Below are 22,887 nucleotides of genomic sequence, written 5' to 3'. Positions count from 1 at the left end.
AATGTTTATATCTAATTTGCATATTACGACGTCATATGGTGGCGGCCATCTTGGATTATAGAATTTTCATGAAAAGTCGCATGTTTGAATGATAAAATGCACCACTTCTTTCCCCCCAAAATGTCCCTCACCTTCTGTATGCTATATTGCACAATACTGAATGCTCAGGTAAATAGTAAGTAGTGAACAAACTGTGTAAATCATTACTAATAAATGGCAGAAACAAACCAAATACATGTAGCGGTAGACTGGCCTTTTGCTGTAGAGATTTTCCATTTACTACATACAGTAGGCACTCTGATTCTATGTATGGGGCACATATATATTATTCAGATGACACACAAACACAAGTAGACAAGAGACCTGTTTAGTTCAAAAGCTCATTTGCCATGGCAAGGCACAGATCAGGAGTGAGATGACGAGACAAGACAAGAGACAATGTTAGTATTTTTTTTGTTTTTCTTTTTTTTGTTTTTTTTCTTAGCTGACAAAGACACAAATCACAAGGACATGAACACACAAAAAGGAACACATAGTGTATGTCCTAAATGATCAGGGAAATAGATAACAAATCAACAGTGTAAATCATTACTAATAAATGGCTGACATTTTTTTTTTTTTTTATGTAGCAGGCCTTTTGACGTAGAGATAATGACTCCCTATCCCTATCCATACAGGGCCGGCATTCCCATCATCTTGTGATAGACTATGCATGACCTAATGTGTGGTCAGGTAAACTTTTTTGATGGCATTAGACGATAATCTAATGCAAATACTCGCTGACGTTGACAATATCACTCTGACAAAGTGGCTCACACGCACACTAGCTCCGGTATTTCACGCACTGATTCAATGCGCTGTAGCTAGAAGGTTTTGTTTAAAGCGTGCCCTTTTTTCGACTCGGGGATGACGTATGACATGTCTGCCATCTAGTGGAGTGGAGGTCGAACGAAATATGACACCCTATTTGACTAAATCGGCCGTTTTATTCAGTACCGCATCTTGTCGAGTAAACTCGACTGTGTCGCCTAGAGGGTTAACTAGTAAAGACACAAATGCCCACTAGTTAACTAGTGAGGTCTAAAAAGTGTCACTAGTTTACTAGTGTGCACCAAAACACCCACTAGTGAACTAGTGATGGCAATTTCCATTCGACTAGTTAACTAGTGAGGTGCAAAACGTGTCACTAGTTTACTAGTGTGCTCCAAAACGCCCACTAGTTAACTAGTGAAGGCCATTTCAGCCCCACTATACTAGTGAGATGCCAAAATGGTCACTTGTTAACATGTAAAGCTAAAAATACCCTCTAGTTTACTAGTGAGGGTGTTGTAGGCCTTACTAGTTAACTAGTGGCATGTATATTTTGTTCACTAGTTAACTAGTTACACCTAAAAAGAGAAACAAGCTGACCGTTTTTGTCCACTAGTTAACTAGTGGAACAATTGAGGTCTCACTAGTTTGCATGTGTGGCAGTGAAGCAGCTCACTAGTTAACTAGTGCCTGAAACGGCTATTATGCAAATTCTAATGAGAGGGTGGGTAGAAGACTCCTATTGGGTATTATGTAAGAATCCCACCCAGTCTAAAAGTAAATTTACTGTTCATAGCCTCGCGATCAGGTCCTGATGGGTGCCCCTAGTGGCTAAAGTGACACACTGCTCTGCAACGGTACTTCAGTATAGATAGTAAAGCAGAGCCTGCAGTATGCAGTATCTCATATTCTGTCAAAATGGTTTTAATAATAACAGGGAAACCCCATGCTTTAACAAGTGAGCTCTTAGTGATCCACACCAAAGATTCAAGGGATCGATTTTAATATTATTCTTTGTTTATTGTTGCTAGGCAACCACAGACATATATGTATCCATTCAGTCGCGCTTTTCTGATTAATAACTGAAAAACAAAAGATTGTACACATTAACTGCACATGGTTTCAAAAGTAATTAAAAGCTCAAAGATCAAGAAAAAAACTTCATGCACTTCTAAGGAATTGCACCCTGGTCTCCCACATGATCTCCTGCTGCTTAACCACTTGAGCTAGTCTTGCCACATCAACAATGCTATCATCAATGTTCATGTTACTGAAACGTTTTGTTGCTAGGCAACCATATACAAATGCCTCCAGTTTTATCGCGATTTTCAGACTAATAACTGAAAAACTAAAGATTACAGCAATACACCACAATTTTGTCACTAGACATGTTATCAAAACATATTTTTATGCTCAAACAAACTTAGTTTATAAAAGTTTGCTCTTAGAACAGCCTGGACGAAGTCAGCCATGTTTTCTAGGTTTCTGAGTCCTAAATGGACTAATCAAAATCCTTGTTCCGCCTTCTTCATTTGCATGCAAGTGCGACATTGCACACTAGTTAACTAGTGGCCAATGTTATGTCCCACTAGTTAACTAGTTGCACAAAATGCCAGCCGTTTGTGTATTTATTCAAATTCCACTAGTTTACTAGTGTGAGGGGCATTTTTCTCCTGCTAGTTCATTATGGACAGTGTTTTGTCTTCACTAGCTAACATGCAAGGCTCAAAATGCCCTCTATAAGCTAGTGAAAGGCATTAATAATGCAGATAGGCTCACTAGTTAACTAGTGAGCATGTCCTGTTCCATTACTAGTAAACTAGTAAGGCCAAACATGTCAACTAGTTAACTAGTGAAGGCCAATGTGTCACTAGTTAACTAGTAAGAGTACCTTTTGCATTAACTAGATAGCTCCAAAAACATCCACTAGTGTGTGTCTTGTGCGCACTAGTTAACTAGTGAGCTGCTTCGCTGCCACACATGCAAACTAGTGAGACTTAAATTGTTCCACTAGTTAACTAGTGGACAAAAACAGTCAGCTTGTTTGTGTTTTTAGGTGTAACTAGTTAACTAGTGAACAAAATATGCATGCCACTAGTTAACTAGTAAGGCCCACAACACCCTCAGTAAACTAGTGGGTATTTTGGCCTTTACATGTTAACAGGTGACCATTTTGGCATCTCACTAGTTAACTAGTGGGACTGAAATGGCCTTCACTAGTTAACTAGTGGGCATTTTGGGGCACACTAGTAAACTAGTGACACTTTTTGCACCTCACTAGTTAACTAGTCGAATGGAAATTGCCATCACTAGTTCACTAGTGGGTGTTTTGGTGCACACTAGTAAACTAGTGACACTTTTTTTAGACCTCACTAGTTAACTAGTGGGCATTTGTGTCTTCACTAGTTAACTAGTGAGTAGTTCTGCCTTCACTAGTTTACATGTAAGTGTCACACTGAAGCCACTAGTTTACTAGCTAGAGTACCTTTGGCCAGCATGTTAACTTGTGTGCCACATGCAAATGTTGTGGGTGGGATTTCGTGACATTCTGCACTGTGATTGGTTATCATGTTCTATTTGGACATAGGGAGCCAATAGAAAGCCTCAATTTCCAGAATTCTTTGGCTCCTAATTTGAATTCTGCACCACTACTTGACTAGTGTGAATTTTGTCTTGAACTAGTTTACTGGTATACATTTATGACCTCTAGTTAACTAGTTTGGACAAATGATGCATCAACTAGTTAACTAGTGAGCCTACTGCCATCACCTAGCTAGCTAGTAAGCCATTTATGGTTCACTAGTTAACTAGTGACATTGACCTACTGCAACTAGTTAACTAGTGAGGTGTTTTGCCTTCACTAGTAAACATGTGCACATTTTTGGCTGTCACTAGTTAACTAGTGAGACACAAAAGCCTTCAACTAGCTGACTGGTATGCATTTTGGCCTTTTCTGGACATTTCTGGCTCTCACTAGTTAACTAGTGAAGCTAAAATTTGTTCACTAGTTAACTAGTGAGCCTTTTGGCTCCCACTAGTTAACTAGTGTGCATATTTTGGCCCTCACTAGTTAACTAGTTCACACAAACATGGCTCACTAGTTAACTTGTTGACAAAAATGGCTTACATGTACATGACAATTATGCCTGATATCAAGATATCAGAATAAATGCTCAATCGGCTTGCCATACACTTTACAGTTAGTAATATCACCCATTTTGCATTGAAATGTCTCATACGAACATTCCAAGCAGCAATTTCATAATGTTACATTTCAGTGAGAAAATGGAGGGTGAATGTTCAAAAAGTCCTAAAAGTACCCAATACACCAACAGGTATTCCAACTTGATACATCAACATGTTTTATCTATTTGGAAAATATATTTAAACAAAAATACTGAAACTATTCATGAGTATTAACTCACTGTAAAACAGGACTGTAATCATTAATATTTTGCAATAAATGTAATTACTCTGTTTATTAACATTAATTCTCAGAAAAACAGATACAATCAATAAAATGTCTAAAAAGCCTAAATGTCTACTCACCTAGTTCCTTCTTTCTGCCTGGTGTATGTTCAGTGTGCAGGTGTCTTCTGCTGTTGATCAGGCCTGTGTGTTCACCCTGTGTGCTCATATCTGTGTGTTTATCCAGAGGAGGCTGTAGAGGAGGTTGGGTTCTGCATGTCTTCCCACACTGGGGACAGGTTTGGTCTCCTGGTAGTCCAGGCTGCTCCCAGTAGCTGCTGATGCACTGCCTGCAGAAACTGTGTCCACAGGTGGTGATGGCTGGGTCCCTCAGTACCTGCTCACACACTCCACATCTGGACTGATCCTGAGTCAGATCAGTACTGAGCTCACTGCATAGACATGGAATAAGACAATCAAATTAATTTTCTTCCTCTCTCTCTCTCTCTCTCTCTCTCTCTCTCTCACACACTATTGCCCTTTTATGCTTTTTTTCATCTCCTCTTACACACACACACACACACACACACACACACACACTCAGTCAACATTAATGATTTACTGTATCACTCACACACAGAAGTCACATTACCAGTGTTTAGTGAATGGTCTCTGCTGCCACCACCTATTTGTATGTATGTTTATATGGTCTGTTCCATAGAAGGGGAGCAATTGTGTTTCAGCTATTTATGTTTTCCATGTGTGTGTGTGTGTGAGAGAGAGTATCTCCATACATGACTTCACTTATGTCTAAACTCACTTTAGTCCTGATGGGACATGTTCACTGCTGAATACAGGAGGTTCATGCATGGACTTATCACTCTTCATGGACACACTGCTGGGCACTGGAGATGGAGGTCTATGTGTCTGTGGTCTGCAAACAAAAGGAGACACAAGATATGAACTGAACATAAATTACCGTACTCCATACTGACTAAGAGCATTATCACTGAGTAATCTTTAAATGATTACTTTTACACTTAAACACTTTTACACTATTGCCCTTTTATGCTTTTATGTAACATTACCTTGTGTGTTTTATGTTTTCTTTTTTATTCTTTACTTTTTAAACTATAATTTAACTATTGACCTTCTATGCTTTTATAAGATATTACTGTTTGCTTTTATTTATGCAAAGCATATTGAATGACCTCTGTGTATGAAATGTGCTATATAAATAAACTTGATTTGACATGACTTGACACCCCCTCTTACACACACACACACACACACACAGAGTCAACATTAATGATTTACTGTATCACTCACACACAGAAGTCACTTTACCAGCGTTTAGGGAATGGTCTTCTTTATATGGTCTGCTCCATAGAGGTGGAGCAACTGGGTTTCAGTTATTTACTCTTACTCTTACTCTTTGTGTGAGTGTGTGTGTGTGTGTGTGTGTTCTGTGTGTGTGTGTGTGTTCATGCTTTCTGTACCCTGTGTGTGTGTGTGTGTGTCCATGCATTCTGTACCCACCCTGCACTGGTCCGTGTTGATGCTTTGTTCATGCTAACAGTATCCTGGTCAGTCTCCATGGTTACACAGCTGTGTAGTGCAGACTCTGGTCTCCTGTGACCTGCAGCCCCCTCGGCCTCTTCACTCATCTCAGTGTCTCACTAGGTGGAAACAGTCAGAACACAAATATGAATTCACATGAATAAGACGAATATGCTAATGATAGTTCAAACGAGACTAGACATTTTTTAGACTCCCCTCAACACAGGAATCAAAGGCCCCACACAGGCGGAAAACGATGCGAGGGGAATGCTTGTGTCAACTCTGACTCCACGTTTTCAAAACAGTAACACACGGGTCTGAACAAAAGCACTCTGGCCAAAATTACACATTTTGCTCTCTCAAAACATTTAAAACATGCAGCAAAAGCAAATTTTGCCTTCAAACAACACATCTTGTAGTCAAATCACTATGTGATTTTAATCAATCATTACACACTGGACAACAAAATAGACCTACAGTAAACACCTGGATTTGTCAGCTTTTGTACTGTTTTCTTCATCAACTATAGGCAATACAGTACTTTCTCTAAATGTGCCTTAGATCCACACTTGCAAATAGCAACACCAAACAGACATTGTGTCTCTTATGGATAATGAATGATCGCTGATTGAGGAGATTCACACAGGTGTATCAGAGATTCAGACTTACGCAAGGAATCTCTACCACCTGTGAATAGATGTTTTCTGTTTGTTTAGCACAGGAAAACCAAAGAGTTTGGGGTCTTTGAATAAATAATCTATGTTATCTATTTTGCAAAAAGGTATGAGAACTGAAATGAAAATGTGTGAGCACATTTGCAAGAGATAACTTCTGCTGTGCAAAGAAGGTGTTAATGAATACCAAACAGTTTATTTAAGCAGGTCAAAGCAATTGAGAAAAACTGAAACATATCGGTTTTGTGCCAACAAACCATAAATCTTTCCACAAAAATCTGAGACCCCTGATGCTTCCTTAAAGAAGTTCAGACCGAAATCCACATTTTGTCCAGTTAACAATACAGTTTGTTTCGAATTGCTAAAACATAATTTTGCAAACTAGGCTCGTTTTATCAAAATACTTAACACAATTCACAAAACCACACACCCAAACTGCAAAATATCTTATATACCAGTGGCGTATCAAGCTTTTTAAAAGTGGGAGGGGTTCTGGGATAGGGAAGTGAAATAATCCTGGCCAAATTATAAATAACTCCCTACATTTTCTTTACGTATATTATGCAAATAAAACCATGCAGTTAATAGTCTACTTAATAGTTAAAGCAACAAATGAGAAGAATTAGTATTTATACCCCTTGGCATCACGGACGGATTATGAGCCCCTGGGCCCAGACATGAAAAGGGCCCCCCTGCCCACCTCAGAATGTTAGAACATTTACATTTATTCATTTAGCTTTCATTCATTTCATTTCACTTTTCATCCAAAGTGACTTAAATACATTACATACTTACATACAGTATGCCAATTGTATTAGATACGGTTCCAACTCTTACGGGAACGTTTATTTAGATATTGTAACTTGTAAGTCGGTGTCTTGGACTACAGCTACTCGCTCCCACAATGCACTGCAGTTAGGATTCTGGGATAACTTTGGGGGCGGGGTTATTGTGGGTGTGGCTACGGGCTCCCACAATGCACTGCAGCTGGGGTTCCAGGATAACTTTGGGCGGGTAGTTGTGTGTGTCTTTGCCTTTATTTACTGTTTATGGATGTTTGCCTCTCGTGTGACCCTTCTTGTCTGTGTGAGTGTAACCACCCTTTGCGTGAATGGTACGTGTGTTGTTGACTACCCTTGTGTGTGCCTTGTATTGTTGTCTGTGTCCCCCGCTTCTCAAACTGGTGATTGCTTGAGTCATTATAATAATTCACTGTTGTTTCAATCTGACAAAAAAGAGGGGGGGAGAGAATTGTGTTTCAGCAAAAGTATATATGTTATAACACCCTGAACCCCCATGCTTGCTACACCCGTCATATACTGCAAAATGAAGCACTGCAACCAAAACTCCATATAGCATCATCAAAATAAAACTTTTGCACCAAATGGCACACACTTCATTCATATTACCAGATTTTTTTTTAACAAACTACACACTGTGTGGCATAATGAAAAGCACTCCCATCTTTAGTATGCTTTGCCATAATATTAAAATAGTTTATAGTTCAATAATCCATAATACTAAATTGTAGTGTCATTTTAAATGGCAGTGTGTTGAAATGGCAAACATGTGACTTTATGTCAGAGCAGCAATTGGGATGTCAAAGGGTTTTTTTTTCCCCCGTCATCAACTTCCTGAATTTTTGGTCAATGAATCCCAGGACACGGAAACACCCTGGGCACATGAAACTTGGTGATCATATTTTGAACCACTATGTGGTACATCTAGTTCCAGACTGATTACTGTATTTGTTTAAACCTAGCGGTTGAAAACATGTTGTCAGAGGCGGACAGAGTACACAGCTTCATTACTTGAGTAAAAGTACAGATACCCTTTGCTAAATTTTACTCAAGTACAAGTAAAAGTACAACAGTCAGATGTCTACTTAAGTAAAAGTACTGAAGTACTTGTTTTTAAAAGTACTTGAGTATTGAGAGTACAAGAGTACATTTTCTAAATATTGCATTACTACTGCCACAGTGCTTACATTTATGTACAGAAACATCCTACATGGAGTTATGAAAAATGTTAATGTTAATACCTTGGAGAATGTAAAAGGAATTGAAAGTAAAATCAAGTCATTTTCATCTTTTTACCATGTTGCCAGGGATGTTGGTTGGGCAGTATTTCTAATACATGTACTTAAAATACGTATTTCAAATACAAAATACTATTTTGTAATTGAAACACTTGAAGCGAAAACTATCATTAACTTTTTCAGAAAATTGAAATAGTCTGGCGAGGTGGGGCCACAGGTTGGCACATTCCCAGGATGGACCTGCTGCGTCTTCATCCATTGTTTCGTCCATGGTTTTGTCTCTTATCTAAATCTGACCATGGAGTTGACTTTGGCGGAAAGCTGAAGGTGATTGCTGATAGGCTGTCCCAATCAGTGGCGCCTGCACAATCCAATCACATTTGACAGGGAAACAACAAATTGAGGGTTTCCGAGATTTTTCTTTTTTTCCTTTTTTTTTAGAAGAAGTAACGGGTACTCACGGTTATGGATAGAAATGTAGTGGAGTAAAGAGTACAATATTTGCCTCTCAAATGTACTTGAGTAAAGTCATGAGTACTCCCCAAAAATTATACTCGAGTAAAGTACAGATCCCTCAAAATTGTACTCAAGTACTGTACTCAAGTAAATGTACTCCGTTACTGTCCGGCTCTGCATGTTGTTGTGAGCTACAGCTGAAACAGACTTTATGCAGACAGTCTAAAGTCATACAGGCTGCTGTTGTTCATAACATACTCACATGTCGCTCACCTGGTATCCTGGATTACAGATTACATGACCGAGCGACCACAGTTAGTCAGACTGAAGAACTGTCTCTCTGACACTGTGATCAGCAGCACCGGAGCTCCACAGGGACCAGTGCTCTCTCCAGTCCTGTTCACCCTGTACACATCTGACTTCTGCTACAACACTGAGTCATGCCACATGCAGAAGTTTTCTGACGATACTGTAATTGTGGGGTGTGTCAGGGATGGGCAGGAGGAGGAATACAGGAGTCTGGTGGAGGACTTTGTGAAGTGGTGCAAACTCAATCACCTCCAACTCAACACTTCAAAGACCAAGGAGATGGTGGTGGATTTCCGCAGGTCTAAGCCCGCTCTGCTACCAGTCTCCATTGATGGGGTCAATGTGGAGGTGGTAAATACCTACAAGTATCTGGGTCTCCACCTGGACAATAAACTGGACTGGTCAGCAAAGTCTGACCACCAGTCTGTTGTTGCCAGCGTCCTCTTCTATGCTGTGGTATGTTGGGGAGGAAGCTCAAAGAAGAAGGATGCTGGGCAACTAGACAGGCTAGTAAGGAAAGCTGGCTCTGTAGTGGGAGCTGAACTTGAGTGCATCACTTCAATATCAGATAAAAGGACCCTGAACAAACTGATCAACATCTTGGACAATGAGTGTCACCCACTCCACAGCACTATTGTTAAACAGAAGAGCCTGATCAGCTGGAGACTTCGCTCACTGCCATGCACAACTGAAAGACTGAGGAAGTCATTTGTCCCCAGGGCCATTGAACTGTTCAATGTTTAAGTACTGACTGCCCACTACTGTTTTACTACTGTTTTACTACTGTCCACAGCCTAATGTCTTACTACTGTTTTACTGCTACACTGTTTTTCATGCTATATTAGCACACATGACCAATGGCTTCTGCTACAATACTGAATGGCTGTATCCCTATTACATCAACCTATTCTTGCACTGACATAGTTTTTACATAGTTTTTATATTACCTTGTCTACATGATACATTACTCTCTTATTTGTCCATATTATTTATGCTGGCCTCTAGACCTTATTCTTGCACTGTTGCACTGTTAGACTACTGTTGGACTGCTTTTTGCACCTTCACCATGACACTCACTCTCTTGAGCACCTTACCATGCACACAGAACTACAGGCCAGTCCCGGCCCTGTCACTGGAAGCATCTCATGCTTGATCATCCTCACGCACACTGTGGATTTTTTTAAATTTAATTTATATAGTATATTTAGTATTAGTTTTGTTAGTTTGTCTTATCTTCTAATTTCTCTATTGTACAGTGGAGTTTTGTTATGTGTATATACTTATATTTACCCTTTCTGCTGTAAGAGCATGTTGTGTGTGATGTCTGTTTGCTACTGAGACCTTGAATTTCCCCTTGGGGATCAATAAAGTATCTATTTATCTATCTATGTCGAAGGCTTTCTTTGTTAACTCTCTCTTAAAGGGGCATATTATGAACCATTTATATATCCATGTTTTCTATGTGTCCCTAGCTTGTCTACTGTACAAGCCCACCCCCAACATTAAAAAGTCCATCCTCTGCCTGTTTCACCAGCTCCCCTTTCCAGCTGAAAATATCAAATGGGATGAGAAAGAGCTACCTATAAAACTGGTAGAAAATGTGTTATGTTTGTACAGAATCAAGTCATAACTACTGTATGTGCATTTAATACTGTAGATGCTGGAGTTGTTGTCTTGTCTGACCTAAACTGTACTAAGAAATATTTCCACAGCCTGACCTTGTGGATAGCTTTTCAAAACTACTTCATACAGACGGTTAATTCTTGCCAAATCTGTCAACTTTTTGAAAACAATAATGCAAAATTTGACATTGTTTTTTCTCTGTCTGTAGTGCTTCAACTAGCTGCTACATCAAATATGGCTCATGTCCAAGAGCTGTACAGGCACTTCATGCTGTTGTCTACAAGCACCTCCTTAACTGTTATCATGAGCACAGAACTCAAAGGTGGGATACACTGATACCAGAGGGACTACATGAGGTACCATGCTGATGTGGAGTCAGCCTTTGTCCTCTGGTGCTATTGGATAAACTGCCCAAGACACACAGCACTGACCTTAGCACAGCATGGGCTACCTGCACAGCCCTGATTTAGTTATGAGAACTGGCTTCACCATCAGGGTCACAATATTTACAGGAGAAATCTCCTCTATTTCTGAGATATCTTGATTGGTATACCAACAAGAAATGGAAAGCTTGTTAGATTTCATACGCATATTTCACTAAAGCCCATCCTTTAGTGTTGCGGTTGTTTCCTTAAAGACACAGTACAATGCATAGGTGTAGAGTAGGTAGGAGGGGGGATTTTACACAATTAACCTGAAAAATTCCTCAGTACAATCCAGTAGTGAAGGCCAAACATGGGATACTGTAGAAGCAATACAGAGGCAAACAAATCCAAACCACCAGTCCAAGATGATGGATTCTGTGATGCTGGCCAACTTGTCTTCATAAACCAATCGGTTCAGGCAAGGTCAGTCAGGGTCAGTTAATTTATAACGCACAAATCTTACACACTGGTGGTTCTGTCTAGTCTGGGCCAACATGGGTTTCCAGCCTCCTTATAGTTCAGGTGTCAGCAGCAGCACTATAGCACATGCTCTCTCTGAGTGAAAAGTGGCTGAGTAGTTTCATCAGAGTTGACATCCATGGGAGTGACTGCTGGGAGATGGGCTCCATGGGTCAGTTAGCACGTTAGCAGGTAGCCACCGTGTTCATGAGTTAGCAGCCATGTTGGAGACCTCTCAGAGGAGTAGTTTCATCAGAGTTGACCTCCATGGGAGTGACTGCTGGGAGATGGGCTCCATGGGTCAGTTAGCAGGTTAGCAGGTAGCCACCGTGTTCATGAGTTAGCAGCCATGTTGGAGATCTCTGGGTGCAGCAGCAGTGTTTGACCCCCCCATACTGAGAGGGAACCAGCAGAGAGAGCTGAGGAACATGACGGTTTGGACCACTCTGTTATGTGATGTGATGTTGGTGAGAGGTTTGGACCACTCTGTTATGTGATGTTATGATGGTGAGAGGTTTGGACCACTCTGTTATGTGATGTGATGTGATGTTGGTGAGAGGTTTGGACCACTCTGTTATGTGATGTTATGATGGTGAGAGGTTTGGACCACTCTGTTATGTGATGTGATGTGATGTTGGTGAGAGGTTTGGACCACTCTGTTATGTGATGTTATGATGGTGAGAGGTTTGGACCACTCTGTTATGTGATGTGATGTTGGTGAGAGGTTTGGACCACTCTGTTATGTGATGTTATGATGGTGAGAGGTTTGGACCACTCTGTTATGTGATGTGATGTTGGTGAGAGGTTTGGACCACTCTGTTATGTGATGTTATGATGGTGAGAGGTTTGGACCACTTTGTTATGTGATGTTATGATGGTGAGAGGTTTGGACCACTCTGTTATTGATGTGATGTAGGTGAGAGGTTTGGACCACTCTGTTACTGATGTGATGTTGGTGAGAGGTTTGGACCACTCTGTTATTGATGTGATGTAGGCAGTGGTGGAGGAAGTACTGAACCTCAGTACTTAAGTAAAAGTACAAATACACAGAGAAATATTTACTTTAGTAAAAGTAAAAGTACCACAATGACAACCCTACTTAAGTAAAAGTAAAAAGTACCTGCTTTTAAATGTACTTTAAGTATTAAAAGTAAAAGTATTTGCATAATGATTTATTCTCTTAATATCTATATTCTAAAAGGAAAAATCAGTATGGGCTGTGGCATTTTAATTAAGCTAGTTTTAGGTTATACTCGACTAGATAGTTTTAAGTTAATGCAATTGTGCTTACCATCTGTGGCCCAGTTTACATTCTGACCTACAATTCTAGAGACTGTGTGTGTGTGTGTGTACCTGTCTAAGTGTGTTTAAGCTCTCCCTGTGTGTGTGTGTGTGTGTGTGTGTGTGCGCATCTGAACATGTGTATGTGTGTGTGTAGATAGATAGATAGATAGATACTTTATTGATCCCCAGGGGAAATTCAAGGTCTCAGCAGCATACATACAAGACAAACACATTATTTAACAGCAGAAGAGTAATTAAAGTATATAATATAAAAACACAACTAAGCAGTAAGGACAGTAGAAGATAAAGAATATGCTAAATATACTAAAATACAAATTATACTAACACTTAATACAATATATAAAAATATACTAAAATACAAATAACAAAATTACAAATTATACTAACACTTAATCTAAATCAATTCTAAAAACAGTATCCACATAGTGGTGATTAATAAATCAGAGGCGCTTGCAATGACTGAGGCAGGGACTGAGCCTGTGATTCTCTGTGCATAGTAAGGTATGGTAAGGTGCTCTAAGGTGCTCTGTGTGAATGAGTGTCATGGTGGTAGTGCAATGGTGATAGTGGTCATGGTGATAGTGCAAATGAGTAAGTCAACAGTGCAACAATGCAGAAATAAAGTAAAGGAAAGTCTATATATCTATATATTTAACTATTTAAGAAAATGTATAAGTGTGGCCACAGTTCGGCTGTGGCATGGAGGGGGGGGTTATGCATATGTGCTAATGTGCTAATATAGCACGCAAACAGTGAGGCATAAAGACAGTGGTACAAGTGGCTAGTGGACAGGCAGTACCAAACATGGAGGGGATGAAGAGGCAGACAGACTATGCAGAGAAGTCTCTCCTCTTCCCTTAAGTGAGGCATTGAACAGTTCAATGGCCCTGGGGACAAATGACTTTCTCAGTCTGTCAGTTGTGCAAGGCAGTGAGCAAAGTCTCCAGCTGATCAGGCTCTTCTGTTTAACAATAGTGCTGTGGAGTGGGTGACACTCATTGTCCAAGATGTTGATCAGTTTGTTCAGGGTCCTTTTGTCAGATAGTGAAGTGATGCACTCCAGTTCAGCTCCCACTACAGAGCCAGCTTTCCTTACCAGCCTGTCAATTCGCCCCACATCCTTCTTCCTTGTGCTTCCACCCCAGCATACTACTGCATAGAAGAGGACGCTGGCAACAACAGACTGGTAGAACATCCTGAGGAGCTTACTGCACACATTGAAGGACCGCAGCCTCCTCAGGAAGTACAGCCTGCTCTGCCCTTTCTTGTAGAGTGCATCAGTGTTGGCTGACCAGTCCAGTTTATTGTCCAGGTGGAGACCCAGATACTTGTAGGTGCTAACCACCTCCACATTGACCCCATCAATGTGAACTGGTAGCAGAGTGGGCTTAGACATGCGGAAATCCGCCACCATCTCCTTGGTCTTTGAAGTGTTAAGTTGAAGATGATTGAGTTTGCACCATTGCACAAGTCCTCCACCAGGCTCCTGTACTCCTCCTCCTGCCCGTTCCTGATACACCCCACAATTGCAGTATCATCAGAAAACTTCTGCATGTGGCATGACTCGGTGTTGTAGCAGAAGTCAGATGTGTACAGGGTGAACAGGACTGGAGAGAGCACAGTTCCCTGTGGCGCTCCGGTGCTGCAGATCACAGTGTCAGATTGGTCTTAGGCATGGCGTACCTGGGGTCTGAGCATGCCTAAGACCAATCGCTCCATTGTCTTCATCACATGTGATGTAAGAGCGACAGGTCTGTATTCATTAAGCTCACTAGGGTGTGGCTTCTTAGGGACAGGGGTGAGACATGATGTCTTCCACAGTGTTGGAACTTGTCCAAGGCGTAGGCTCAAATTGAAGATGTGCTTCAGTGGTTCCCCCAGTTCAGCAGCACAGGCCTTGAGTAGCCTTGGGCACAGTCTGTCAGGCCCAGCTGCTTTATTGCTGCGCAATTTCTTAAGTTGGACTGTCACTTGTGTGTGTGTGTGTGTGTGTGTGTACCTGAACATGTAAGTGTGTGTGTGTGTGTGTATGTGAGTGTGTGTGTGTGTGTGTACCTGTCTAAGTGTGTTTAAGCTCTCCCTGTGGGTGTGTGTGTGTGTGTGTGTACCTGGACATGTAAGTGTGTGTGTGTGTGTGTGTGTGTGTGTGTGCATGCATCTGAACATGTGTGTGTGTGTGTGTGTGTGTGTGTGTGTGTGTGTGTGTGTGTACCTGGACATGTAAGTGTGTGTGTGTGTGTGTGTGCGTGCATCTGAACATGTGTGTGTGTGTGTGTGTGCGTGCATCTGAACATGTGTGTGTGTGTGTGTGTGTGTGTGTGTGTGCGTGCATCTGAACATGTGTGTGTGTGTGTGTGTGTGTGTGTGTGTGTGTGTGTGTGTGTGCGTGCATCTGAACATGTGTGTGTGTGTGTGTGTGTGTGTGTGTGTGTGTGTGTGTGTACCTGAACATGTAAGTGTGTCCACGGCTGGGGGAGGCCACGGCTGCCCCCATATCTAATTTATTAATTCATTTATCCTGTCATCTTTGGTCCTCCATATTCTATTCAGTAGCATGCAGCTGCAGCTCTCAATTGGAGCTTCAATGTTGTTACAGTCAATCATGAAAATCAATCCTCATAACATTTGTTAACTTATAGATTAATTGAAATAAATCCTGGACACCTGGTTCGTTGGTGTGGCATACCAGTTCAGGCCAGTTTGTAGTAGGGGGTGGGACTATTTAAGGAGGTGGCTCACTTACCCTTTTGGGTATTGAGAGAGAAGCCTGGCTCTCCTGTTGTGAGGCGTTAGAGATTCGCATAGAGTCGTTACTGCATTGATTTCATATTGACTGAGACTCTTTTGGAATCTGGGTTTGTGTAGTTTGTGTAGTTTTTTTTACTGTTATTACTTTTTTTTTAAAAAACTGGTTGGACAAGTAAATATAGTCTCACTCATGATCTGATAACATCTCCTGCGAGTTATTTTCCACCTGCATGACCTAGCCCACATCCCAACTTGGTTGATTGGCCACCTCGGTTGCTCACACGCTTCCTCAAAACACACTAACATACTGTATATACAAACGTATATGAGCTTTTTTGAGCAAGCACAGCATTACCTTATTCTTCTTTCCTGTAATAAAGTTTGTACAAATCAATTACCGAATGCAGCGCAATCTACTGTTCACGGGTGCAAAAGGAGGAGATTTCAGTAATTGACTACAACACACAGAGCATATACGTACAGACACGCAGAGCATATACGTACAGACACGCAGAGCTTATACGTGATGCTCCCCGAGTGCCGCTGTTGTTGAAGGCAGCTCACTAGTGTGTGCTTCGTGTGCTTAGTGTGTGCTTCACCTCACTGTGTGTTCACTGTTTGCTGAGTGTGTTTCACTAATTCACCGATTGGGTTAAATGCAGAGACCAAATTTCCCTCACGGGATCAAAAAAGTATATATACTTATACTTATATACGTACAGACACACACACACACACACACATACACACACACACACACACAACACACTAACATACAGACACACAGAGCATATATATACACACACACACACACAGCATGCACATGCACATATACACACTCACACACACACTCACACACACACACACAGCATGCACATGCACATACACACAATTAGAGGGAAGACAAAGAGAGAGGAAGAGTGAGACCTGGATTCTGACATCAGTGTTATTTTCATTCATGCAGTGCAGTGCTATAATACAACTAGAAGAGACACAACTGAATAAGGAAGCAAGAGTTAAACGTTCATAACAAGATGAGTTGTCATATCAACACAACTTAACCTCCTGATACAGAACAAGTTCGGCCAGTTCTCTACAGGGAGTGTTTGAGACTCAAGGAAGAGGGAGTAAAACTCAAAACTGTCAGTTCCTTTGTTTACTAATTATGAGTTGCAGGTTTGGAGGTGTCTGTATGTAACATGTGTATGTAATGTTTGTATGGAGTCCAATTTGTAGTCTTATTAATAGCAGTATAAGTTAAGAGCAGAATGGCGATCTCAGTGCCCATACATCTCCAACCATTGATCTGTTTTAGAGGCAGAATTGTGGTTGGTTCTATTTTAGAACTTCACAGAGAAAAGTCTGAGTTCAAGGAAGAGAAGACAGAATTACCAGCAGCCCAGTTTAGACTTGATTTTGTTTTTGTTTGTCTGTCCCTGAGAAAACTTTAACACCTATTGTTTTGAACTGAATACCTTGAAGATGCAGCCTGTTTAGTGGTTTTGATAGTTTCTTTATGCACAGGTATAACCCTTCTCTTCCTGGACACTCTAGAAAGAGTTAAACATTCATGACAAGATCAATAATTCTAGGTATTTCACCTTTGATTGCATCAACAGGACTAAACTAGCCTTTCACTTGAGGGATGCATCAGAACATTCTGGTTTGAATTGTGTTTATTTTGTGTCATTCTTTTTCTAACAAACTTTTTATTGTATTTATTGTTGATCACCTATTTTGCCAGTAAGAGTATTTTCTTAAGCATAACACATTGTGGTTGCTCTGCAAAAATATTTTAAATCTCAAGCTGGGAACATGTTCCAGTATGGGGTCACATGATAAGCAGGAAATCAGCACAAGGACAACATTCAACCCTTGAGTCAGCAGCTACAAAACATTATTTTGTGTCCCTGGCTACCATTCATGGTGTTCTAAGAACTAAGATCTTGTAACTCTACGTATACAATCTTCTCTATACTTTTGTTTAGAGCAATTGTTTATATGCACAAAGTAAGATCATTTGCCTATCTTTTATTTCATTCTCACCTTCAAACCATATCCAATTCCATTTCACAACAAAATAATTAAAGGCACTCACCTGGAGATCTATTTATCCACCTAAGATATATTCCATCTGTACTGGCTGATACCTGTTTCAGAATTAACTTTGTGTTCCTGCAAGAAGCTGTTATACAGGTTGTACAGCTTAGAAAACTTTCCACCTAAAGCCTGTCCTTCAGTGTTGACATTGTTTCCTTAAAGACACAGTATGTAGCATAGGTGGGAGAGGGAATATTACACAATTGACCTGAAAAAGTCGCTTAACTAAGAGTTCCTCAGTACAATAGTAAGACATGGGTGCTGTGTTCAGTAGCCAGGACCAATTGTGTCCATGAACCTGTTCACTCAGGGTAAGTGTGTTGTTATGTGCAGGTTAAATGAACCGCATTTCCCAGAATGCAATATATATTCAGATAATGTACATGTGAGCAGCAGTGAGAGACGGGGGGCTGAGGGACCTGACCGAGAGGAGATCAGTAGAGAACTGAGGGACCTGACTGAGAGGAGATCAGTAGAGAGAGAGAGAGCTGAGGGACCTGACTGAGAGGAGATCAGTAGAGAGAGCTGAGGGACCTGACTGAGGAGATCAGCAGAGAGAGAGAGAGCTGAGGGTCCTGACTGAGAGGAGATCAGTAGTGAGAGAAAGAGAGCTGAGGGACCTGACTGAGAGATCAGCAGAGAGAGAGCTGAGGGACCTGACTGAGAGGAGATCAGTAGAGAGAGAGAGAGCTGAGGGACCTGACTGAGAGGAGATCAGCAGAGAGAGAGAGCTGAGGGACCTGACTGAGAGGAGATCAGCAGAGAGAGCTGAGGGACCTGACTGAGAGGAGATCAGCAGAGAGAGAGAGCTGAGGGACCTGACTGAGAGGAGATCAGCAGAGAGAGCTGAGGGACCTGACTGAAAGGAGATCAGTAGAGCGAGAGAGAGCTGAGGGACCTGACTGAGAGGAGATCAGTAGAGAGAGAGAGCTGAGGGATCTGACTGAGAGGAGATCAGCAGAGAGAGAGAGAGAGCTGAGGGACCTGACTGAGAGATCAGCAGAGAGAGCTGAGGGACCTGACTGAGAGATCAGCAGAGAGAGAGAGAGCTGAGGGACCTGACTGAAAGGAGATCAGTAGAGCGAGAGAGAGCTGAGGGACCTGACTGAGAGATCAGCAGAGAGAGCTGAGGGACCTGACTGAGAGATCAGCAGAGAGAGAGTTGAGGGACCTGACTGAAAGGAGATCAGTAGAGAGAGAGAGAGCTGAGGGACCTGACTGAGAGGAGATCAGTAGAGAGAGCTGAGGGACCTGACTGAGGAGATCAGCAGAGAGAGCTGAGGGACCTGACTGAGAGATCAGCAGAGAGAGAGTTGAGGGACCTGACTGAAAGGAGATCAGTAGAGAGAGAGAGAGCTGAGGGACCTGACTGAGAGGAGATCAGTAGAGAGAGCTGAGGGACCTGACTGAGGAGATCAGCAGAGAGAGCTGAGGGACCTGACTGAGAGATCAGCTGTGTGGACTCAAGCCACATGATTTTGATGACTTCAGACTCGACTTGACAAAATTAGAAATGACTTGTAACTCGACTTGGACTTCCATACTATTGACTCGAGACTCGACCCTGACTTTGCCCCTTTGACTAATGACTTGTAATGACTTGGGGCATGGGTAACATGATTTGTATCTTATAAAAACAACCATTTTCTGCCCATACCAACTTCAGCAGCCTCAAGCTCATTGTGATCGTTACAGCTAACCCAACGTTATTGTGCATGGAATGCAGGTCTCTTTTCTAGTATGGGAAAGGAAAAGGGATGGACATCACTGAACATGCTCCCATTTGTCGTCTGACCACTGGATCCTGTGATATTGTGATGGATCTGTGACCCCAAAATCCTCTCTCTTTGTGAGTGAGTTATCAGGGCGTATCTGTCCCTAACAAATCCTCTCTCTTTGTGAGTGAGTTATCAGGGCGTATCTGTCCCCCACAAATCCTCTCTCTTTGTGAGTGGGTTATAAGAGTGTATCTGTCCCCCACAAATCCTCTCTATGTGGGTTATAAACAGAGAGAGGATTTTGGGTGGTTAGTTTCTCTCAGGCTTCACTGAGATAGATAAACAGGGAGAGCTGAGACACAAACACACACACACTCACACACACACACACCTATACACACACACTCACACACACACCTATACACACACGCACACACACACCCCTATACACACACACACACACACACACCTATACACACACACACACGCACACACACCTATACACAGACACACACGCACAGACTCACACATACACACACACGCACACACATATACACAAACACACATATACGCACACATACGCACACACACACACACACACACACACACACATATACACACTACACACTCTCTTACCAGGAGGATGTGATTGTGCTGTTAACTGTTAGCTCTGTTCTCTCAGTTCTACCAGAAAGACTCAGTAGACAGAATAGAATCAGTTAACAATTTAATTAGTAAAGGAACGGCTTGGATGCAAGCATGATAGAGTCCTGAATAGGTAACAGTCTTTGGCGTAGGCCCCGTCTCGGATCCGTCCAGCGATGAGCGGATCTCGTCTCCTGCCGATGGATGAAGGCAGGGGCGGGGAGCCTACCCCCAAAAGGATGAGTGATGCCCGCCAGGGCGGTGACTCAGTAATCTGGTTCTGAGAGGAGCAGAGACATTAGTATACATACAAGATGAATTAAACAGCATGACTGGGCCGGGGTGAAGACGTTGTGCCAGGACGCCGACAGAATTTTAAAGTAGCTAGGTGTTAACCGTAAACCAAGGGTTGTAGTGGGGCCCGCAGCATGCTTTCGCTTTAGTGGGATTTAGAAGCTTGACGAGCTGGGCAACCAGCGTCTAGGGCAACCTAGACCAATGCGGCGGCCGGGCAACCAGCGTCCAGGGCAACCTGGACCATAAGCACTTCACGATCTGGGCGCCCAGTGACTAGCAAGCTAGTACATCGTGACGAGCCAGGCCACCGGCATCCAGAGCAACCTGGACTTTAGTGCTTATGCGAGCTGGGCAACCAGCGTCTAGGGCAACCTAGACCACGAGACGTGCCGGGCTACCGGCGTCCAAGGCAACCTGGACCATTAGCTGGGCAACCAGCGTCTAGGGCAACCTAGACCAACGTGACGGCCGGGCGACCGGCATCCAGGGCAACCTGGACCGAACTGGGCAACCAACGTCTAGGGCAACCTAGACGAGCGTCACGAGCCGGGCAACCGGCGTACGACGCGACCTGAACCATGAGCTGGGCAACCAGCGTCTAGGGCAACCTAGACAGACATGACGGCCGGGCAACCGGCATCCAGGGCCACCTGGACCAAACTGGGCAACCAGCGTCTAGGGCAACCTAGACGAGCGTCATGAGCCGGGCAACCGGCGTCCAAGGCAACCTGGACAGTGAGCTGGGCAACCAGCGTCTAGGGCAACCTAGACCAACGTGACGGCAAACAGGTTAAAGCTAAAACAATTCTCCCACAATGCCAGTGCAATTAAAAACAATTTAGAAGGTAGAGCACAATAACGAAAAGTGCATCAGTCAGTGCCGGTTTTACACAGTCAAGAGTCAGTTCTAGACAGGTGATAAGTGCTGGGATTAGGAAGGCTAGTTTTAAGCCGTGCTACAAGAGGAGATATCCTCGAAAGCGCTGGCCTTCGGGAGATTTGTGAAGACGGAGGGATGACCCCCCTCCAGTATGAACTGGAAACATGATCCACACGATTGCGTGATTCCGTGAACCGGCACTGCCATCCCTGTAAGAAAGTAGATGTTAGTGTGATATGTGGAACTGCTTCTCCATTGACGAACTGCATCCCCTCAACGGAAGAGGGGAGGCATGATGCACCTGCAGGGGTTAGCAAATTAAAGATTGGGAGGAGAATGTAAAAGGAACTTGCACGTCCTCCCTGGCGCGATCACTTCGGGTGAGCATATCTGCCAAAAACAAAAACAGCCAAGGCAAAATAGGAGAATGGAAATTAGAGTACACATTATTTGCAAAGGATCCTGCTAAAACGGCAATTCGAGTCAGCAATCAATGTGACTGATGGCGTGACTAGATGGGCTGAAATCACACGGACACGCAGAGACCCATTGTGTCTAAAGAGAGTGCATGAAGGGCGCGGCGTTGGCCTGAAGGAGACTTGAGTCTGCCAGTGATGATGGACCGCTCCGTTTGACCTGCGAGAAGGAAGGAGTGGTTAGACAGGCGACATGTAGCATCGTCATCGGTAAAACAACCAGCCAACGGCTACGTTGGTAGTCGTGATCAACGAACTTCCAGCATAGGCCACCACTTAACCACAACTAGCGAAATGTAAAATTGCCGACATAATCATGAACAGCCGGTAACCATTAACACCAATATATGGAGTGCTGAAGCGACCCACTGGTGGGCAGTGAGCAAAGTGAGGCCTGCCATAGAATTCCTAGGAACCCAATACACGATACGGAATCAGAAAAGACATTTTAAACATACAAAAGACGCTAGAAGGATATGTTATACACAAATGACACAGCTTCTTAATTAAAAGCTCAACCATGTGGGCATGAGCCCACACTGTGGTGTCAGCTCATGAACACTGACATAATACGGGCATTGAAAAGAAAACACCTATTATTGCCTAGATAATAGCTTGTGTGACATACTGGCAATTGATGACCATGGGCCGGCGTGCCATCATTTTGGTTCGAGCTTTGGTGTAAGACCCCCCAAAATTGAGAACCCAGATAGCCGAGAACGTCGGGGACGTCACGGCATACCTGGGACATGACAGATCAGCAGTAGCTGAGAGTAGTTTGAGCAACGGCAAGTGCATGCAGAGAATCACCCGAGGAAGGCCGTGTAGACTTCCTACCAGAAGGTATGGGACGCAATACCAGATGGTTAAACGAATGCAACGATGAACTGGCTTCCCGCAGCCATGCACAAGGAGTGATACCTGAACCGAAGGTCCAGCAGACGAGTAGCCTAGCC

The 22,887-nt window shown here is 42.7% G+C and overlaps 4 protein-coding genes across 5 annotated transcripts in view; all 4 read right to left on the bottom strand.

The window, feature by feature from the left end:
- The window catches only part of LOC121718792 (protein NLRC5-like), a 787,595-nt gene extending 781,698 nt beyond the window's left edge, over positions 1-5,897 (bottom strand). The window contains exons 1-2 of the mRNA XM_042103972.1: positions 5,758-5,897; positions 5,039-5,152 (exon numbers count right to left, since the gene is read on the bottom strand). Coding sequence (XP_041959906.1) covers positions 5,039-5,152; positions 5,758-5,885 — 242 coding nt within the window. The 5' untranslated portion in view covers positions 5,886-5,897. The remainder of the gene's footprint in view (positions 1-5,038; positions 5,153-5,757) is intronic.
- The window catches only part of LOC121718943 (zinc finger protein 239-like), a 627,858-nt gene that overhangs the window by 182,607 nt on the left and 422,364 nt on the right, over positions 1-22,887 (bottom strand). The window lies entirely within an intron of this gene.
- Positions 1-22,887, bottom strand: part of LOC121718854 (zinc finger protein 665-like) — a 1,212,449-nt gene that overhangs the window by 1,055,534 nt on the left and 134,028 nt on the right.
- Positions 1-22,887, bottom strand: part of LOC121718796 (NACHT, LRR and PYD domains-containing protein 3-like) — an 800,724-nt gene that overhangs the window by 696,230 nt on the left and 81,607 nt on the right. The gene's annotated exons all lie outside the window — the stretch shown is intronic.

The sequence above is a fragment of the Alosa sapidissima genome, chromosome 9, assembly GCF_018492685.1.
Source record: "Alosa sapidissima isolate fAloSap1 chromosome 9, fAloSap1.pri, whole genome shotgun sequence".
In the NCBI taxonomy this organism is placed as follows: domain Eukaryota; kingdom Metazoa; phylum Chordata; class Actinopteri; order Clupeiformes; family Clupeidae; genus Alosa; species Alosa sapidissima.
This window is presented reverse-complemented; position numbering and strand designations above follow the sequence as displayed.